The sequence below is a fragment of the Microtus ochrogaster genome, chromosome 8, assembly GCF_000317375.1.
Source record: "Microtus ochrogaster isolate Prairie Vole_2 chromosome 8, MicOch1.0, whole genome shotgun sequence".
NCBI lineage: Eukaryota > Metazoa > Chordata > Mammalia > Rodentia > Cricetidae > Microtus > Microtus ochrogaster.
The window spans coordinates 11,343,483-11,358,459 of record NC_022015.1 but is presented as its reverse complement, the minus strand read 5'-3'; the positions used below and the strand labels follow the sequence as shown (position 1 = coordinate 11,358,459).

General features: G+C 45.8%; 1 protein-coding gene across 2 annotated transcripts in view; it reads right to left on the bottom strand.

The window, feature by feature from the left end:
• The window catches only part of Acsm5 (acyl-CoA synthetase medium chain family member 5), a 34,846-nt gene extending 30,108 nt beyond the window's left edge, over positions 1-4,738 (bottom strand). For both annotated transcript variants that reach the window (XM_026781725.1, XM_005351068.3), the window contains exons 1-2: positions 4,509-4,738; positions 2,326-2,548 (exon numbers count right to left, since the gene is read on the bottom strand). In XM_026781725.1, coding sequence (XP_026637526.1) covers positions 2,326-2,526 — 201 coding nt within the window. In that variant the 5' untranslated portion in view covers positions 2,527-2,548; positions 4,509-4,738. The remainder of the gene's footprint in view (positions 1-2,325; positions 2,549-4,508) is intronic.
• Positions 4,739-14,977: the final 10,239 nt, after the last annotated feature.

Below are 14,977 nucleotides of genomic sequence, written 5' to 3'. Positions count from 1 at the left end.
CAAATCAGGAGCAGAAGGAGAGAGAGCATGAGCAAGGAACTCAGGACCACGAGGGGTGCACCCATGCACTGAGACAATGGGGATGTTCTATTGGGAAATCACCAAGGCCATCTGGCCTGGGTCTGAAAAAGCATGGGATAAAACTGGACTTTCTGAACATAGTGGACAATGGGGAATAGACTTTCTTACTGGTTAAGTTCCAAGCTGTGTCAAATCTAGACAGCCTTGTAAAACTAACAAGTCAATTGGCTGTCCAATACCAGGTATTACACCTGAAAACATATATACAAGTAACATTCTGCAGACCGAGAAGGCTGTATTTAGGAATGAGTGAGTGTGTGTGTGTGTGTGTGTGTGTGTGTACATACATAAACATATAAGCATGTAACAATGAAAAAAGAAAACATGAGGCGTTTGGAAGAGAGCAAGGAGGGGTCTGTAACTATATTACAATCTCAAAGGTAAAAGAAAAAGATGGGGTGTAACACCAAATAATGACAATTCTTTGGAAATGAAGCTTTAGAAAAGCTTTGGCACGATTCCTGATCGGCTCCACTGAGGGCAAGGGCTGCTGTTTTCTGGGTGACTAGAAAGTTGGGTCAGGACCAGGGAAGCTTAAAATGCCTCGAGGCTCACTGCTGCAGCTGAGGCTCAGCGATGACTGTGACAAACACTGGGCTGCCAAGGGCTCTACTTGTTCTGATGATGCCAATGCTGAGCCTTCCCACCTCCCCGTGTTGTCCTTGTCACCGTGGCTTTCATGAGGCTGAGAACTTTGGAAAACCCAGTTTCATTTTTATGACTTACTCCTGTCTATTTTGTTTTTTCATCAGAAGACCTCTAATACCTTTAATCGCAACAAATGGGAAGTTAAGCCAAAGGATCATTAGTTCAAGGCCAGGCTGGGCTATGCAGCAAAAGTCCTGTCTCAAAGGAAAAAAAAAAAACCAACAACACCAAAACAAAACTCCAAATTCAAAAACAAGATAAAACATTGGCCTAACAGGTGCAAGGCTCTGGACTTCATCTCCAACACTGGAAAAGAAACACAAAGAAGGGAAAGGAAAAAGGAAAATTCCTCTAGAATGGGAAAAAAGGAGCTTCCTCTTTGCTGATAGCTAAGGCTGGATAATTTGGCCTGAGTCACATGTGTTTCTCATTCAATGCTCACTACAGCGTGGGGTAGTGGGTGCCTTGTTTCCTAGTTTCCAGTGAGAAAGCTAAGGCCCAGAGATCTCTCAGCAAACTTGCCCAAGTTCACATTTAAGTTTGTGGAGGATGCATGTCTGGTGACTGCAAAGGCTGTCTCTGAGTCTCTGTCTTTACCAGTTTGCCATATTCCATGGTAGTGCAGTATTTCTCTCTACTGGTGGCAGAATTGGCAAGGTTGAAAGGAACACAGATAAGATAGCCTGTAATCAAAGCACCTGGAAGTCTGGGGCAGGAAGCTTGCCATGAGTTCAAGGCTAGGTTGATACAAGTTGGCTATAGTTCCAGGCCAGCCTGGATTTCAGTATAAGACTATCTCAAAAACAACACACACACACACACACACACACACACACACACACACACACACACACACACAAATTCTCTGGAGGGAGGCAGGCAGATCTCTATGAGTTCAAGACTATCCTGGTCTATATAACAAGTTACATAGACCTGTTTTATTGTTGTTGTTTTTGCTTTTGCTTTTTTAGAGCAAACAAAATTAATCCTAAAATTTCTTTGGAATCAAAATTTACATTCTCTTATTAGCAATAAACCATTAGCATCAAATATACTACAGAGAGTTTTCCATAACAGGCACATAGAGAGGGAAAATAAAGAAGTGTATGCAGATAAGAGACACGATGAAATCTGGATTTGTTTGTTATTTGTTTTTGTTCACTACTAGGTGAAAAGCCAGGACCCTAAGCTCCTGTTTCTCCTGCTCAGGAGGGAAGTCTGTAAGAGTGAGAGACAGGCTATCTTCGAAGCAAAGCTCCTTCTGCTTGTCTTGGGTTCCACGACAGGAAAAAATAAAAAGCATGACTGCCCTGTCATGCTTTTTTGGGCTCAGGGACCAGGGACACCATAAGTGCTGTGTAAGGTGTGTCTTATTCATACTACCTGGGTCAGATCTGGCCCCCTCAGGCTTGCATGCTAGCCTGAGTCAAATTTGCTCGCCCCCCAGGCTTGAGAGCTAACAGTTTGAGTTTCAGGACTTGCCAGGCTCTCCGGTCACAGTGCTGAAACGCCCCTGTCTTATAGTCCTAAGTCTCACTGCAGTGTCTGAGAGACTTCAGATGCCCTGGTGGGATGCCAGGGCAGGGTGGGCCTCACCTTTTCCAGCCGACTCCATGTATCCAGCACGTCGTGGGCAAAGTTGAAGTACTCAGGTACTGGCTGTCTCCCCAGGCTGATGGCTTCCCAGGTGGCCACAGCCTCAGGGACAGGTGGAGGTGGTGGCTGCCCGTGAACCCTGCAGATGCCCCAGGAGCTCCTCAGAGCCTGGAGGACCAGGCCTCTCCGCCATAACTTCATGTCGTCGTCTGTTGCCTCCTGCCTGTCACCAAAGAGGAGAGACAGTGGTCTTGCATTCGTGATTGGGTTGAGGAGGAGTCTATGACCAGCTCTGAGAGCGGCATAGCTCATACCAATGGTAAGACACGTCATTGGTGTCATTCAGCTGAGACAATGGTAGAGTTTCTTTGCTGAACAGGAAGTACTCTCCTACCTCTCCCTGTGCGGGAGTCTGCATGTATCTGAGGTTATCAATTCAGAGCCCACTTCTCAAGACGGGCGGGCCTTCACAGGGATTCCCTAGTAACAGTCATTTGGCTACTGTATTAAAAACTTTAACATGCATGTTGTGTGTTTGTGTGTATGGGTTGTGTATGTGTTCAGGTGCACGTGTTCATGTACAAGTAGAACCTTGACGGCTGTCCCGTAGGCATTGTCTCTTGTTGTTGTTGCTGAGACAAAGTCTGTCATTGGCTTATATATAACTCACCAGTTAGGCTAGGGTTTGCCAGGCACGGCACCCTAGGAATTCACCATCTCCAGCTCTCCAAACTGGGTTCTGGGATCAACTTAGGCCCTCATACTTGCAGGCAAACACTTTATTGACTGAATTATCTCCCTAGCCCCTTCGCGGATATTTTAACTATTTAAATTGATATATAGTCACACAGATTTAGGGAGCACACTGTGACATTTCAACTAATTTGTGCAATGTGTGATGTTGGGTCCGTGTAATTAACATAGCTGTCACCACCAACAGCCCAGCACTGCCCAGCAGAGGCAAATTATTAGCCACACATGCAACTCACAGTTCTACTTCTTAGATGCAGAAAAGTAAAAAGAAACATAAGACAGTAATTAGAATAATATCTCTTACTTAACTGGGCCCAGGAATAACTTTATTGCTTCTACATAGCACCCCTGTGAGAAGAAATCATTGAGGAGATACTTGGGGTTTTTTTTGTACAAAGACTGCAAACGCAATGTGCACTCCACTCTAATGTGCATAGCTGGGTTTAGACCAGCCCTGTGTCAAGTGCCAGGAGTGGGCGGTGGCCCGAACAGGGCAGGGCTGTTTTAGGGCCTGGCTGCTCAGAGTTTGGGCCTTGGAACATGAGTGATCTCCAGAGTCTGTGACAGGCACACAGCCTCAGCTGCCATCTGTGAGTGCCACTCTGTGTGTCCCGGGATCCCAGACATGTCCTTAGCCTAGGGACACTCCCAGCTTCAGTCCCTTGGCCCAAGTTCTTCTAGCGATCATGGAACAGGGCCAGAAGAGAACAATGAGCATGTGTTTCAACCACAGGAGGATCCCATCCCCACAACCACTGAACGACTTTGAAAACACGGTGGGGGAAAAAAAAGCTATAAACATTAATTTCACACCAATACATTGCCCAAGCTCCTGGAACTAACCATTCATGGTCCTGTAAGCAACCCGTAATAAACACACTGGGTTCCAGAAACAATCACTTAAAAGAACAAAAATGTCAGCGGGAATAGTTGAGAAGAAGAGGGGGATTGGTGGGGTGGAAACGGATAAAGGTGGGGTTGGGGTTGGTTTTGATGAAACAGCAGTTTCTATGTGTCTGACAGAGCTGTAGTGAAGGCCATTCTTGTGTATAATAGCATATGCTTAGTCAACAATAAAAACTATAAAAAAGCTTTTCATTACGCCCCATGACAACTCTGTCGAGAATGGTACTTTCCCCAAGAGAGGAAAAGTGACACCCAGCCTTCACTTTCCAGGAAAGCTTGCGTTCAGCCTCTCTGTCTTAGCTGCTAACCCGGGATTTAGGGCCTAGGGGTTCCAAGCATAACCCTGTATTCTGTCCCACGCCTTTCTCTTTGGCTCTTCCCTCCTTGGGGGCCGAACTCCAGAATCTCCAGGCCTTTCCCCATACTTTCCTAAGGTCGCTTCACGCTGTATTTATCCTTGATTTAATCACCAAAGACCTCTGGGCAGGTGACAGCTGTCGGTGAAGGATTTCTTGCTCAGTTACCTGGTTTTAAAATCCGAGGCGGACACAAGGCATCTGCTCTCGCCTTCAGCAGCCAGGCAGACCGGAAGGCTCCCGAGAAGCTTACCCAGAGGCTGATGAAGAACGGATTCTGACCTGGAGCTTTAGCCCTAAATGCAGTCTGGAGAGAAAAGGATTAGAAGTCAGCAGAGAACATGTGGCTTCAACTTCTAACGGGACAGAACATCGCGAACCAGCGAAAGTGGCTCCGTGCCAGAGTTCCCCCGGCACACAGTGCCTGCAAGACTAAACCCTGACCTGGACTCCGCCTCCGCAGGACTGGTGCCTTTGCTCCCTGGAATTAGGTCATCAGCCTGAAACTGGAATGAGAACTTTGCTCTGCTTTAACAGAAAGGACTTAAACCCAGACCCTGGCTTCTTTCCTATTTGAAGTGCCCCCTCCCCGCGCTCCTACCCCGCCCCCTTCTCCGCCCCCTACCCCGACCCTACAAGATTAAAGATAGAAAATGAATGGGCAGTCTTGCTAAGGACGAGAGCAGGATTGTTGGAGTTGATGAAATGGCTCTTGGATGGGGGCCAAGGCAGCACAACTACTTAAATTTACTGGGGGGGGGGGAGAGAAAGAAGAAGAATTGGATCTTATCTAATAAAGCTGTTGAACTTGGATAAAAAGCCTTCTAAGACTCTCAATTTCTGCAAGGGTCAAAGCCAAAGTTGTGACACTGGCGCACAGCGGGCTGCTTCCTTGAGAACAGCAGCAAAAACCTCCGCTCCCTAGCCCTTGAGATGCCGTTAGTGTGGCTATCGATCACCAGAACCGGCTCTAGAAGCTCCCCGGTTAATCTGTGTCCCGGCCTCCCCACTGTGATCCCTTTGAGCATAGCACTGCTGCATGCCTGTGTCTTCCTGCCTAACCATTCCTTCTACGTGAGTGCTTCTCAACCTTCCTAGTGCTGCGACCTTTTAATACAGTTCCTTATGGTGTGGTGGCCCCAACCATGTAATTATTGTATTGGTATTTCCTAATTGTAATTTTCCTACTGTTATGAATGTAAATATCCGATATGCAAGATATCTGAGATGAAACACCTCCCCCCACCCCGCTCTGGGGTCAGGACCCCACAGGTTGAGAACCATTTTTCTGCTTGATTTCCTGCCACAAGGCTCTCCCTCAGACTAGAGCTGTCTCCTTCAGCCATACTTGCCCGCACCTCCTTGGACCACCATCCCTTGCTAGCCTTTCCTATCTATCCTTGCCCCCTTTCTCACTCTGTATGTTTTCGGTTAATTTGCTGTGTTTATCCCCTTCTCATGAGAACTCCGTGTGGCTGTAGCTGCGGGATCCTCTGCACTCCTGTATCCCCACACTTAGAACAGCTCTGTGTTTGGGGGAGCTCATGATTATTTGTGGAGCTCACAAGCAGCAAAGGCAAAGATTCATTCAATAGTTTTTCACTGCCAGACACTGGGCTGGGGTTTTTCATGAGTAATGGCTACAACTTGATTTCTGACACAGTAGGTATGAAAAGGTGTGCTTGGCTTTTGTTTCTAGGATAAAATCTAACCTGGTGAAGTTCCCAAACCCCAGCACAGGGAGACCTCAGAGCATCTTCCTTAACACTAGAAGTGGATGAGGGGTTGTCATAGAGAAATAACCTCACACAGGGTACCTGACACTAATGATGCTATGCTCCCTGTCTCATTTGTTGGTCAGGTCAACCTGGCCCATTTCCACAAGCCTAGCCTCTCTTTCTCCTTATATAAATTGGACACAGATTCTTTACTTGGCCCTAGGCAATAAACTCACACCTGAATTTGCAGCAATTTCTAGAGATGTGATCTTCACGCCCAGGAATATGACAAGTGAGCTATCTTCAGGTGATATAATCTTAATATCTCTATTTCTATCAGTATTTGATAAGAATGAGGGAAGCAGAGAGCTGAAGGCTGGAAACTCTGGCTGTAACAATGACATCCTAATAACACAAATAGCTTTTGTTTAACAAATATTTGCTGGGTGCCTTGCATGTGCTAGGCAAAGGGAATGGCGTGTAATTTAGGAGGTGATCAATGCCCAAGATGGGAGTGAGGCTGTTATCACATTATACAAAGTAATTGGGAAAGGGCTAACTGGGAAAGTGAAGCTTCATTTGACTGGAAGACGCCAAGAGAATGAGTCTTGAGTATTCCTGGGTAAAGAGCTCTCTGACCGGGGAGACCGCAAGCACAAAGGCCCTGCAGTAGGAACGTGGGCATCGTATTTGAGGAAGAAGAGGTTGATGTGGCTGGAGAACAGCCAAGGGAAGGGTGTGGCTCAGTGGCAGGCTAAGAGGCAGAGTACGTGCAAAGCCCCGGGCTTGATCCCCAGTACATCAGAAGGGGAGGGGAGAAGAGAGGGGGAGAGGAGGATTCAGAGATGGGTAGTGGCAGAGAGGAAAGAAGGTGCTTATGCCTTCAGTACACTCAGCTGCTCATTTTGCACCTATCAGTTTGTTTAACCCTTTCCCCACCCAGAGAATTCCACGTCATTGAACAGTGGAAGAAGCCACACCTCAGAAAGAGTAAACTACATGTTTATGGTCGCACTGGTTAGGGCAGTGCTGGGACTCAATCTCCAATCCATAGACATCCAGACCCCTACAATCAATTTGACTTTCAGTCCCACAGAGACTCTGGTCCCTGGTGTTCATGGGTACACTCTCTTAGCAGGGCTGCTCTGCCAGGCCCCTCTTACTCAACAATGGCCCATTCTTCTCCAACCCCTCAGCCTGCTTCTCTAGAACCCCAGAACTCAGAGCATTGTTCCAGAGGCAGCTGTGGCTTCCATGTGCTTAAATAGGGTTTCTTGGGAACACCCGTTAGCAGACAGGTCCTGTGCTTTCATCACAAGGGGGAACTTAAGGCCTGCTCTTCAGACCCCTACATCCCTTCTGAGGTGCCACGGAGGTGACTGCCCTAGTTCAACGTGGCCCAACAGCCCGAGAGTAACCCAGCTTCTTCCAGGTATGAGCTTGCTCTGATTGACAGGTGTCCTGCCTTCTGTTCAAGATGTTTAAGATGTTTAACATTAGGGTGGGTACAATATCTTTATAGGCTCAGCATAACCCTGCCCCAGACCTTTTAAATCGGAACCTACTGGGTTTGGAGTCAAGCATCACTATTCGTGAAAAACTCCACCAGGAAACTGTACTGTGGAGTGGTAACTGAAAACCCACTCAGGTAGATGTTGTTGTGGGAATTAAATGAGGCCATCTAGTCACTCCAAGTCACTGAGCATCAAAACAGGGCCAGGCATGGGTCTGGGAGGTGGGGAAACAGCTATGAACAATTCTGTTCGCTTATATTCAACAACTTTAAAGACCCAGCTGCAGTGGTGTCTTATCTGAAATCTCAGCACTTGAGAAGTGGAGAAGGTGGGAAGACCACGCATATCTAATTAGCATGGGCTACCAAGTGAGTCCCAGACCAGCCTCGGCTACTTAGTGTGTCCATGTCTTTCAAAAGAAAATTCAAAAATGAAGCATAAAGTACCCAAGCAAACAAAACCAAACTGAAATATGAAATAAATACTGGTTACTCGGAGGGCAGAGTGTTACAGGGGAAGGTGAATGAGGAGCGGGCTTTGGAAGACTCCTCACCTGATGGCTCTTTTCTGAGCTGGGGCGCCTCCTGGTGCCCATGGGTGAGTGCTATCAGCAGGAGACTTCTATGCAGGAATCTAAACAATATTAGGAGTTGCAAGGGGTGAGATAAACAAGTTGTAGGCAGAGGCAAAGTCCTAGGGTGCAGTGGGGGAGGGACCGAGGCCACAGGGCATTAAGGACAAGGTCTAGAGACATTGGACCCAAGAGAATAACACAAGTTTTGGACGATTCATTTTGGCAGATCACAGGAACATTCACAGAAACACAAGTGACTTGGTTTAGTTCGTATTTAAAATGGAGATCTTTGACCATTGTGTGTCTGTCAGGGATTGAGGACGACAAAGAATAGAAGACCCATCAAACATCACATGGTTTGGATAAGAGCCACTGGCGGTTGGGATATGGGGGCCTTGGTGAAATCCTGGTGAACAAAATCCCACATAGCGACTGTTGGAGAACACCCCTTTAGTGCCAGCTCTTCTTGCTAAGGAAGGGTCTCTTTCCAGCCACTTCCCCTGAATTGGGGACTGACATCGAATCTGAGCTTGGAATTTTTAGGACCGAGCTGGTGAGGGGTGCTCAGGGGAGAGGGTCCCAAAGGGGCCCACAAAGGATTCGGGCCTCAGAAAGAGGCCGGGACAGAAAGAATGAGGTCCATACCCAGGTAGTGAACGGGCAAGGCAAGGCAGGGGATAGATAGCTGAAGGCACAGTGCCTGCATGGATGCAGAGTTTGAGGATCTCCCAGAGATGATGTAGAGGCATGCTGAGGTTCAGGGGACTCTCCTTAGAAAGAGTAAGAGGGACAGAAAGTGACTTCTTGGAAGAGGGATTATTTCCTCTTCACTCCTAGAGAATGTAAGTAGTTCATTTATTTGCTTGCTTTAGCCCCATGTCCCCTGTAAATGCTTTCTATGATCACCTTGCTTTAAAGGCTATACTGTCCTCTTCCTTCGTCATTTTTCAATCGTTCATGCCCATTTTTCTCCCTCAGCCCTTATCAGCTTCTTCTCTGTCTTGCCTGCTTGTTTCCTGGCAGAACACAAAGACTCTAATCTATTTCGTTCACTTCTGTGTCTTCTGTGCTTAGAAGGGACGTTAGCTCATGTCAAAAATATTTAGTGAACAAATGAATGAGTGACTGTGGTTGTCTGAATAATAACGGTACTCATAGGCTCATAGGGAGTGGCACTAACAGGAGGTGTGACTTTCTTAGAGTAGGTGTGGCCTTGCTGGAGGAAGTAGATCACTGGGGATGCGTTTTGGGTTTTCAGATGTTCAAGCCAAACCCTGGTGTGGACAATTGTCTGTATTCTGTCAATTATGTTTTAAATAAATGCTGATTGGCCAGTAACCAGGCAGGAAGTATAGGCAGGACAACCAGACAGGAAGTAGAGGTGGGTCAAGGAAAACAGAAGAATTCTGGGAAGAGGGAAGCCGACTTCGCAGTTCTTTACTGGCCACAGAAGAAGCAAGATGTGACTGCTCCACTGAATAAGGTACCAAGCCACGTGGTTAACACAGATAAGAATAATGGGCTACTATAAGTTATATGAGCTAATAGGAAGCCTGACCTAATGGGCCAAACAGTTTATGACTAATATAGACCTCTGTGTGATTTCTTTGGGACTTAATGACTGCAGGAACCAGGCAGGACAGAAACCCTGACAACAAAACCCAGTGTCATTCTCTCTTCCTACTGCATAGGGATCCAGATGTAAAACTCTCAGCCCCCTCTCCAGGACCTTGTCTGCCTCCATACTACCATATTTCCCACCATGATGACAATAAACTAAATCTCTAAACTATAAACCAGTCCCAATTAAATGTTTTCCTTTATAAGAGTTGGCATGGTCATGTCTCTTAACAGCTATAGAAGCCCTAAGTAAGGCAGTGAATGAATTAACAAGACAGCAAGGTTGACATGGTGACAGCTGATGAAGGTGAATGTGGTTGTTTTAATAAGAATGACCCATACAGGCTCATAGATTTGAATGCTTGGTCACCAGGGAGTGGCGTTATTTGAAAGGATTAGGCCATGTGGACTTGATGGAGGAAGTGTGTCACTGGGAAAGGTCTTTGAGATTTCAAAAGCCTAAGCCAGGTCCAGTGGCTCTCTCTCTTCCTGCTGTCTGTGGATCCTAGTGTAGAACTCTCAGCTTCTCTAGTACCAGGACTGCCTGCATGCTGTCAAGCTCTCTGCCATGATGATAATGGACTAAACCTCTAAAACTGTAAGCAAGCCCCTATTAAATGTTTTCCTTTCTAAGAGTTACAGTGGCCATAGTGTTTCTTCACAGAAATAGAAACCCCAACTAAAATAGAAGTTGGTACCAGGGACAGGGGTATTGTTGTGACAGGCCTAACCATGCTGCTCGTGGGCTGAATGTCAGCTTCAGGACTTTAGATTAGGAAATCAATTGAATACTTTAAGTGGATTTTAATGGGCCATCCTAGTAGGGGCATGGAAGAGAGTGTTTCTGAAGGTGATCTTGAATATAGGGGCTCCATTCAGGAAGTTTCAGAGGGGAAGAAGATTTGTAAGTGGTCTAAAGTCTGTTCTTGTGATATTTTGGTGAAGAATGTGGTTGCTTTTTGCCCTTGTCCAAAAAAATCTTCCTGAAGCTAAATTGAAGAGTTTTGGATCAATGGCACTGGCAGAAGAGATTTCAAGACAGTTTAGTATTGACTGTGTTACATGGTTATTAGTGGACAATCTTTTGCAGATCTATAATGAAAAAGAGCAAGCTGGGCAAGAAAAAATACAAAATGTCCAGTTTGAGGAGGAAGGGAACATCAGGTAGTGTGATGGAGAGGAGTCCTGTGTTTAAGGAGATAAACAGATAAAGAAATGGAATAAAGGGAGTGGTGATTCCAGGGCAGGATCCCAATCATCTAAGCTTCCAAGTTGTGAAAAGGAATTGCAGAAAAACTTAGGCAATGAAAGAAAATATAGAAAACAGGAAGCTGATGAAAATGTTTGAATGAGTGGGCTAAGTTCCAGTCCCATTAAGTAGCAGAATTTGACAGCTTTGGCCACATGGTTCTATCTGTAGAGTCAAGTATAGAAGAAAGGAGCTGTGGAACCTCCCTCTGAGACTAAGGAAAGCCGCCGACCCAGGCATGTGTTAGGGGTGTCTCTACATGGAAACTTAGAGAGGCCGTTGTGTGAAACTGTGAAGGTGAAGCCTGGATTGTGTTAGATATCCCAAGATGCTGGAAATGCCAGAGTTGTTTTATATCTCCCACGAAGAGCTGATTACAGGGAGTTGAACCAGCATAAGAGAGAGAAGTGTGTTGCAGTCAACAAAGCTGAAAGGAGTTGAAGATCTGAGATGCAGAATTGGAAATTTTTCCAACTGGTTTTTGGTTTAATTAGCCCAGTATTTCCTCACTTTATTTTTTCCCACCTATTGGAATGGTTTTATATATTTTATGCCATTTTTTGTTGGAAGTGTATGATCTGCTTTTTTTTAATTTTTATTTTATAGGAGGTTACAGTTAAGAAACTGGCATGAGTCTCAAATGAGACTTTGAACTTTGGACCTTGAAACAGTGTTGAGACTCTTATCAACCATGGAGACTTTTGAAGTTGGACTGAATGTATTTATTTACATTATGATATAGCTACAACTCTACGGGGGACCAGGAATTGGAATGTGGGGGTTGAATAAGAATGGCTCCCATAGACTCATATTTAAATGCTTAGTCATTAAGGAGTGGAACTATTTGAAAGGATTAGGTAGTGTGGCCTTGTTAGAAGAAATGTGTCACTGGAGAGGCAGAATTTGAGATTTCAGAAGTCCAGGCCAGCCCCAGAGTCTTCTTGCTGCCTGTGAATCAAGATGTAGAACTCTCAGCTACTTCTCCAACACCTTGCTTGCCTGCACGCCAACATGCTCTCCACCATGATGATAATGGGCTAAACCTCTGAACCTGTAAGCCAGTCCCAATTAAATTCTTTTATAAGAGTTGCCATGGTTGTGGTGCCTCTTCAAAACAATAGGACACCGACTAAGATAGTGAGTTTGTCTTACCAGCTAGTAGGGTCTGTTCTCCATGTTGTACACCTGGGGCACAAAGACACAGAGTGCTTGCTTTCAGTAAGGTAGAAAGTGAAGAATGACATCTGAGATTGCCTCTCTGACCTTCTCATACAAATGGTAGCTTGCACACACCCACACATTCACAGGAATATGTGTACATACTATGTATGCACACAATACATATACAAACAATATCAGCACAGACACTGAGATCAACAATTTATAAATGAGACCTCCTGAAACTGAAAAGCTTCTGTAAGGTAAAGGACACTGTCAATAAAACAAAACAGTAGCCTCTAGAATAGGAAAAGATCTTTGCCAACCCCACATCTGACAGAAGCCTAGTCTCCAAAATCTATAAAGAACTCAAGAAACTAGACATTAAAATATCAAATAATTCAACACGCCTTTAATCCCAGCACTCGGGAGGCAGAGGCAGGTGGATCTCTGTGAGTTCGAGACCAGCCTGGTCTACAGAGCTAGTTCCAGGACAGGCTCCAAAGCCACAGGGAAACCCTGTCTCAAAAAACCAAAAAAAAAAAAATGGAGGTACAGATCTAAACAGAGAATTCTCAATAAAAAAATCTCAAATGGCCAAGATAGACTAAAAAAATTGCCTTAACTACCAGGGAAATGCAAATCGAAATGACTCTGAGATATCATCTTACCCCTGTCAGACTGGCTAAGATCAAAAATACTAATGACAGCTTATGATGGAGATGGTGTGGAGTAAGGGGAACACTCCTCCACTGCTGGTGGAGTGCAAACTTGTGCCGTCAGTTTGGAAATTGACATGATAGCTTTTCAAAAAGTTGGAAACCAATCTACCTCAAGACCCAGTGATACCAGTCCTGAGCATATACCTAAAGGATGCTCAATCATACCACAAGGACACTGGCTCAGCTGTGTTCATAGCAGTGTTAGTTATTCATAATAACCAGAATCTGGAAACGACCCAGATGCCCCTGAACTGAAGAATGGGTTAAAAAAGAAATGTGGTCAGCAGTAAAAAACAAAACAAAGCAAAAAAAAAAAAACCCACAAAAACAAAAGGAAACAAACCAATGACATCATGAAATTTGCAGGCAAATGGATGGAACCAGACAAAATTCATCCTGAGTGAGATAACTCAGACCCAGAAGGACAAACATGGCATGTACTCACTCATAAGTGGACATTAGCTGTAATGTAAAGGACAACCAGGCTACAATTCACAAACCCAGAGAGGCCAGGTAACAAGGAAGACCCAAAGAGGGACATGTGGATTTCCCTGGAAAGTGGAAATAAAAGAGATCACCTGGGTAAACTGGGGGCAGACAATGCAGGGGAGTGTGATAGGAAGGTGGTAACATGAGGGTTGAGCAGGTTGGTGGGATGGAGGCGGAGAGTAATGAAAGATACATCTTAAATGGGGAGTATTTTGTGGTTAGGGTTTGGGATTAGGGTGCCAGGGAAACTCCCAAGAATCCACAGGGATGACCCCAGCTGAGACTCCTTGCAACGGTGGAGAGGGTGCCTGAACTAGCCTTCTCCTGTAGTCAGATTGGTGACTACCCTAATTGTCATCAGAGAGTCTTCATCTGGTAACTGATGGCAGCAGATGCAGAGATCCACAGCTAAGCATTTGGCCGAGCTCCTAGAGTTCTGTCGAAGAGTGGGGGGAGGGATTGTACCAGCCAAGGGGATCAAGGTCATGACAGGGGAACCCACAGAGACAGCTGCCCGAGCTCACGGGAGCTCCCAGACTCTGGACCAATAGCTAGGGAGCCTGAATGGGGATCGATCTAGGCCCTCTGCCTGTGTGTGACAGTTGTGTAGTTTAGTCTGTTTGTGGGGCTCCTAGCAGTGGGATCAGTACCTGTCCTTGGCACTTGAGCTGACTTTTGGGGACCTAATCTCCATGCTGGCTCAGCCTTGATGCAGGAGGAGGAGCTTGGTCCCGTTTCAGCTTGATGTGCCATGCTTTGTTGACTTCCACGGGAGGCCTGCGCTTTCTGAACAGAGACTGAAGAGAAGGGGCAGGGGTAGTAGAAGGGAGATGAGGGGGAGGAACGGGAGGAGAGGAGGAAGGAGATGCGGTGGTCGTTTTTAAAATAAATGAAAATTTAATAAAATAGAAAAGAGCACTGGGAACTCAAGAATATCTATAATCTGTGTTTGTTTTGAAATAATGCATATAGGTATTTCCAACATTTCAACATAATGGGAATTCATTATCAAGAGCAGTTTTCTCCACAGAGGGATCATAGAATAGATCTTTATTTACTTGACAATTTGTATTGTTGTTGCTGTTTGCTTGTTTGGGATAGTATTGTACTGTGTAGCTCAGGTTGGCTTGGAACTCACTATGTGGTCCAGTATGTGCTCTTGAGAACATTTCAAAGACCAAATGCAGTGTATATTACAAGGCAGTGGGCTGGGCAGAGTTGGAGGAACAGGCAGCGGCATCAGTATCAATCAAGGAGGGTGTGAGAGGGGACCAGTCAGAGGCTCACTTTGGGATTCTGGAACGGGGCTCATCTCTGCAAAGTTCCCATGACGTGGCTGGGAAAACAGTGGGCTCCAATGGGCTGTTTGATTCCAGGCCTTAGGAATGGGAGCTCTTCTAGCTTCTCCTCTGCAGTCAGTGCCCAGTGGTGGAGGTTGGCCAAACAACCTTGTCTTTTGCTGTAGGGCTGTTACCACCCTGTGTACATTGCAGAGTTCTGTGAGCCCTGTTCCTTTCGTATTCCCCACAGGCATAAGGAAGGTTTAGGTCTGAAAAGAGCTCTGTTTCCTCTTCTGCCCCCTGCAGGCCAGTT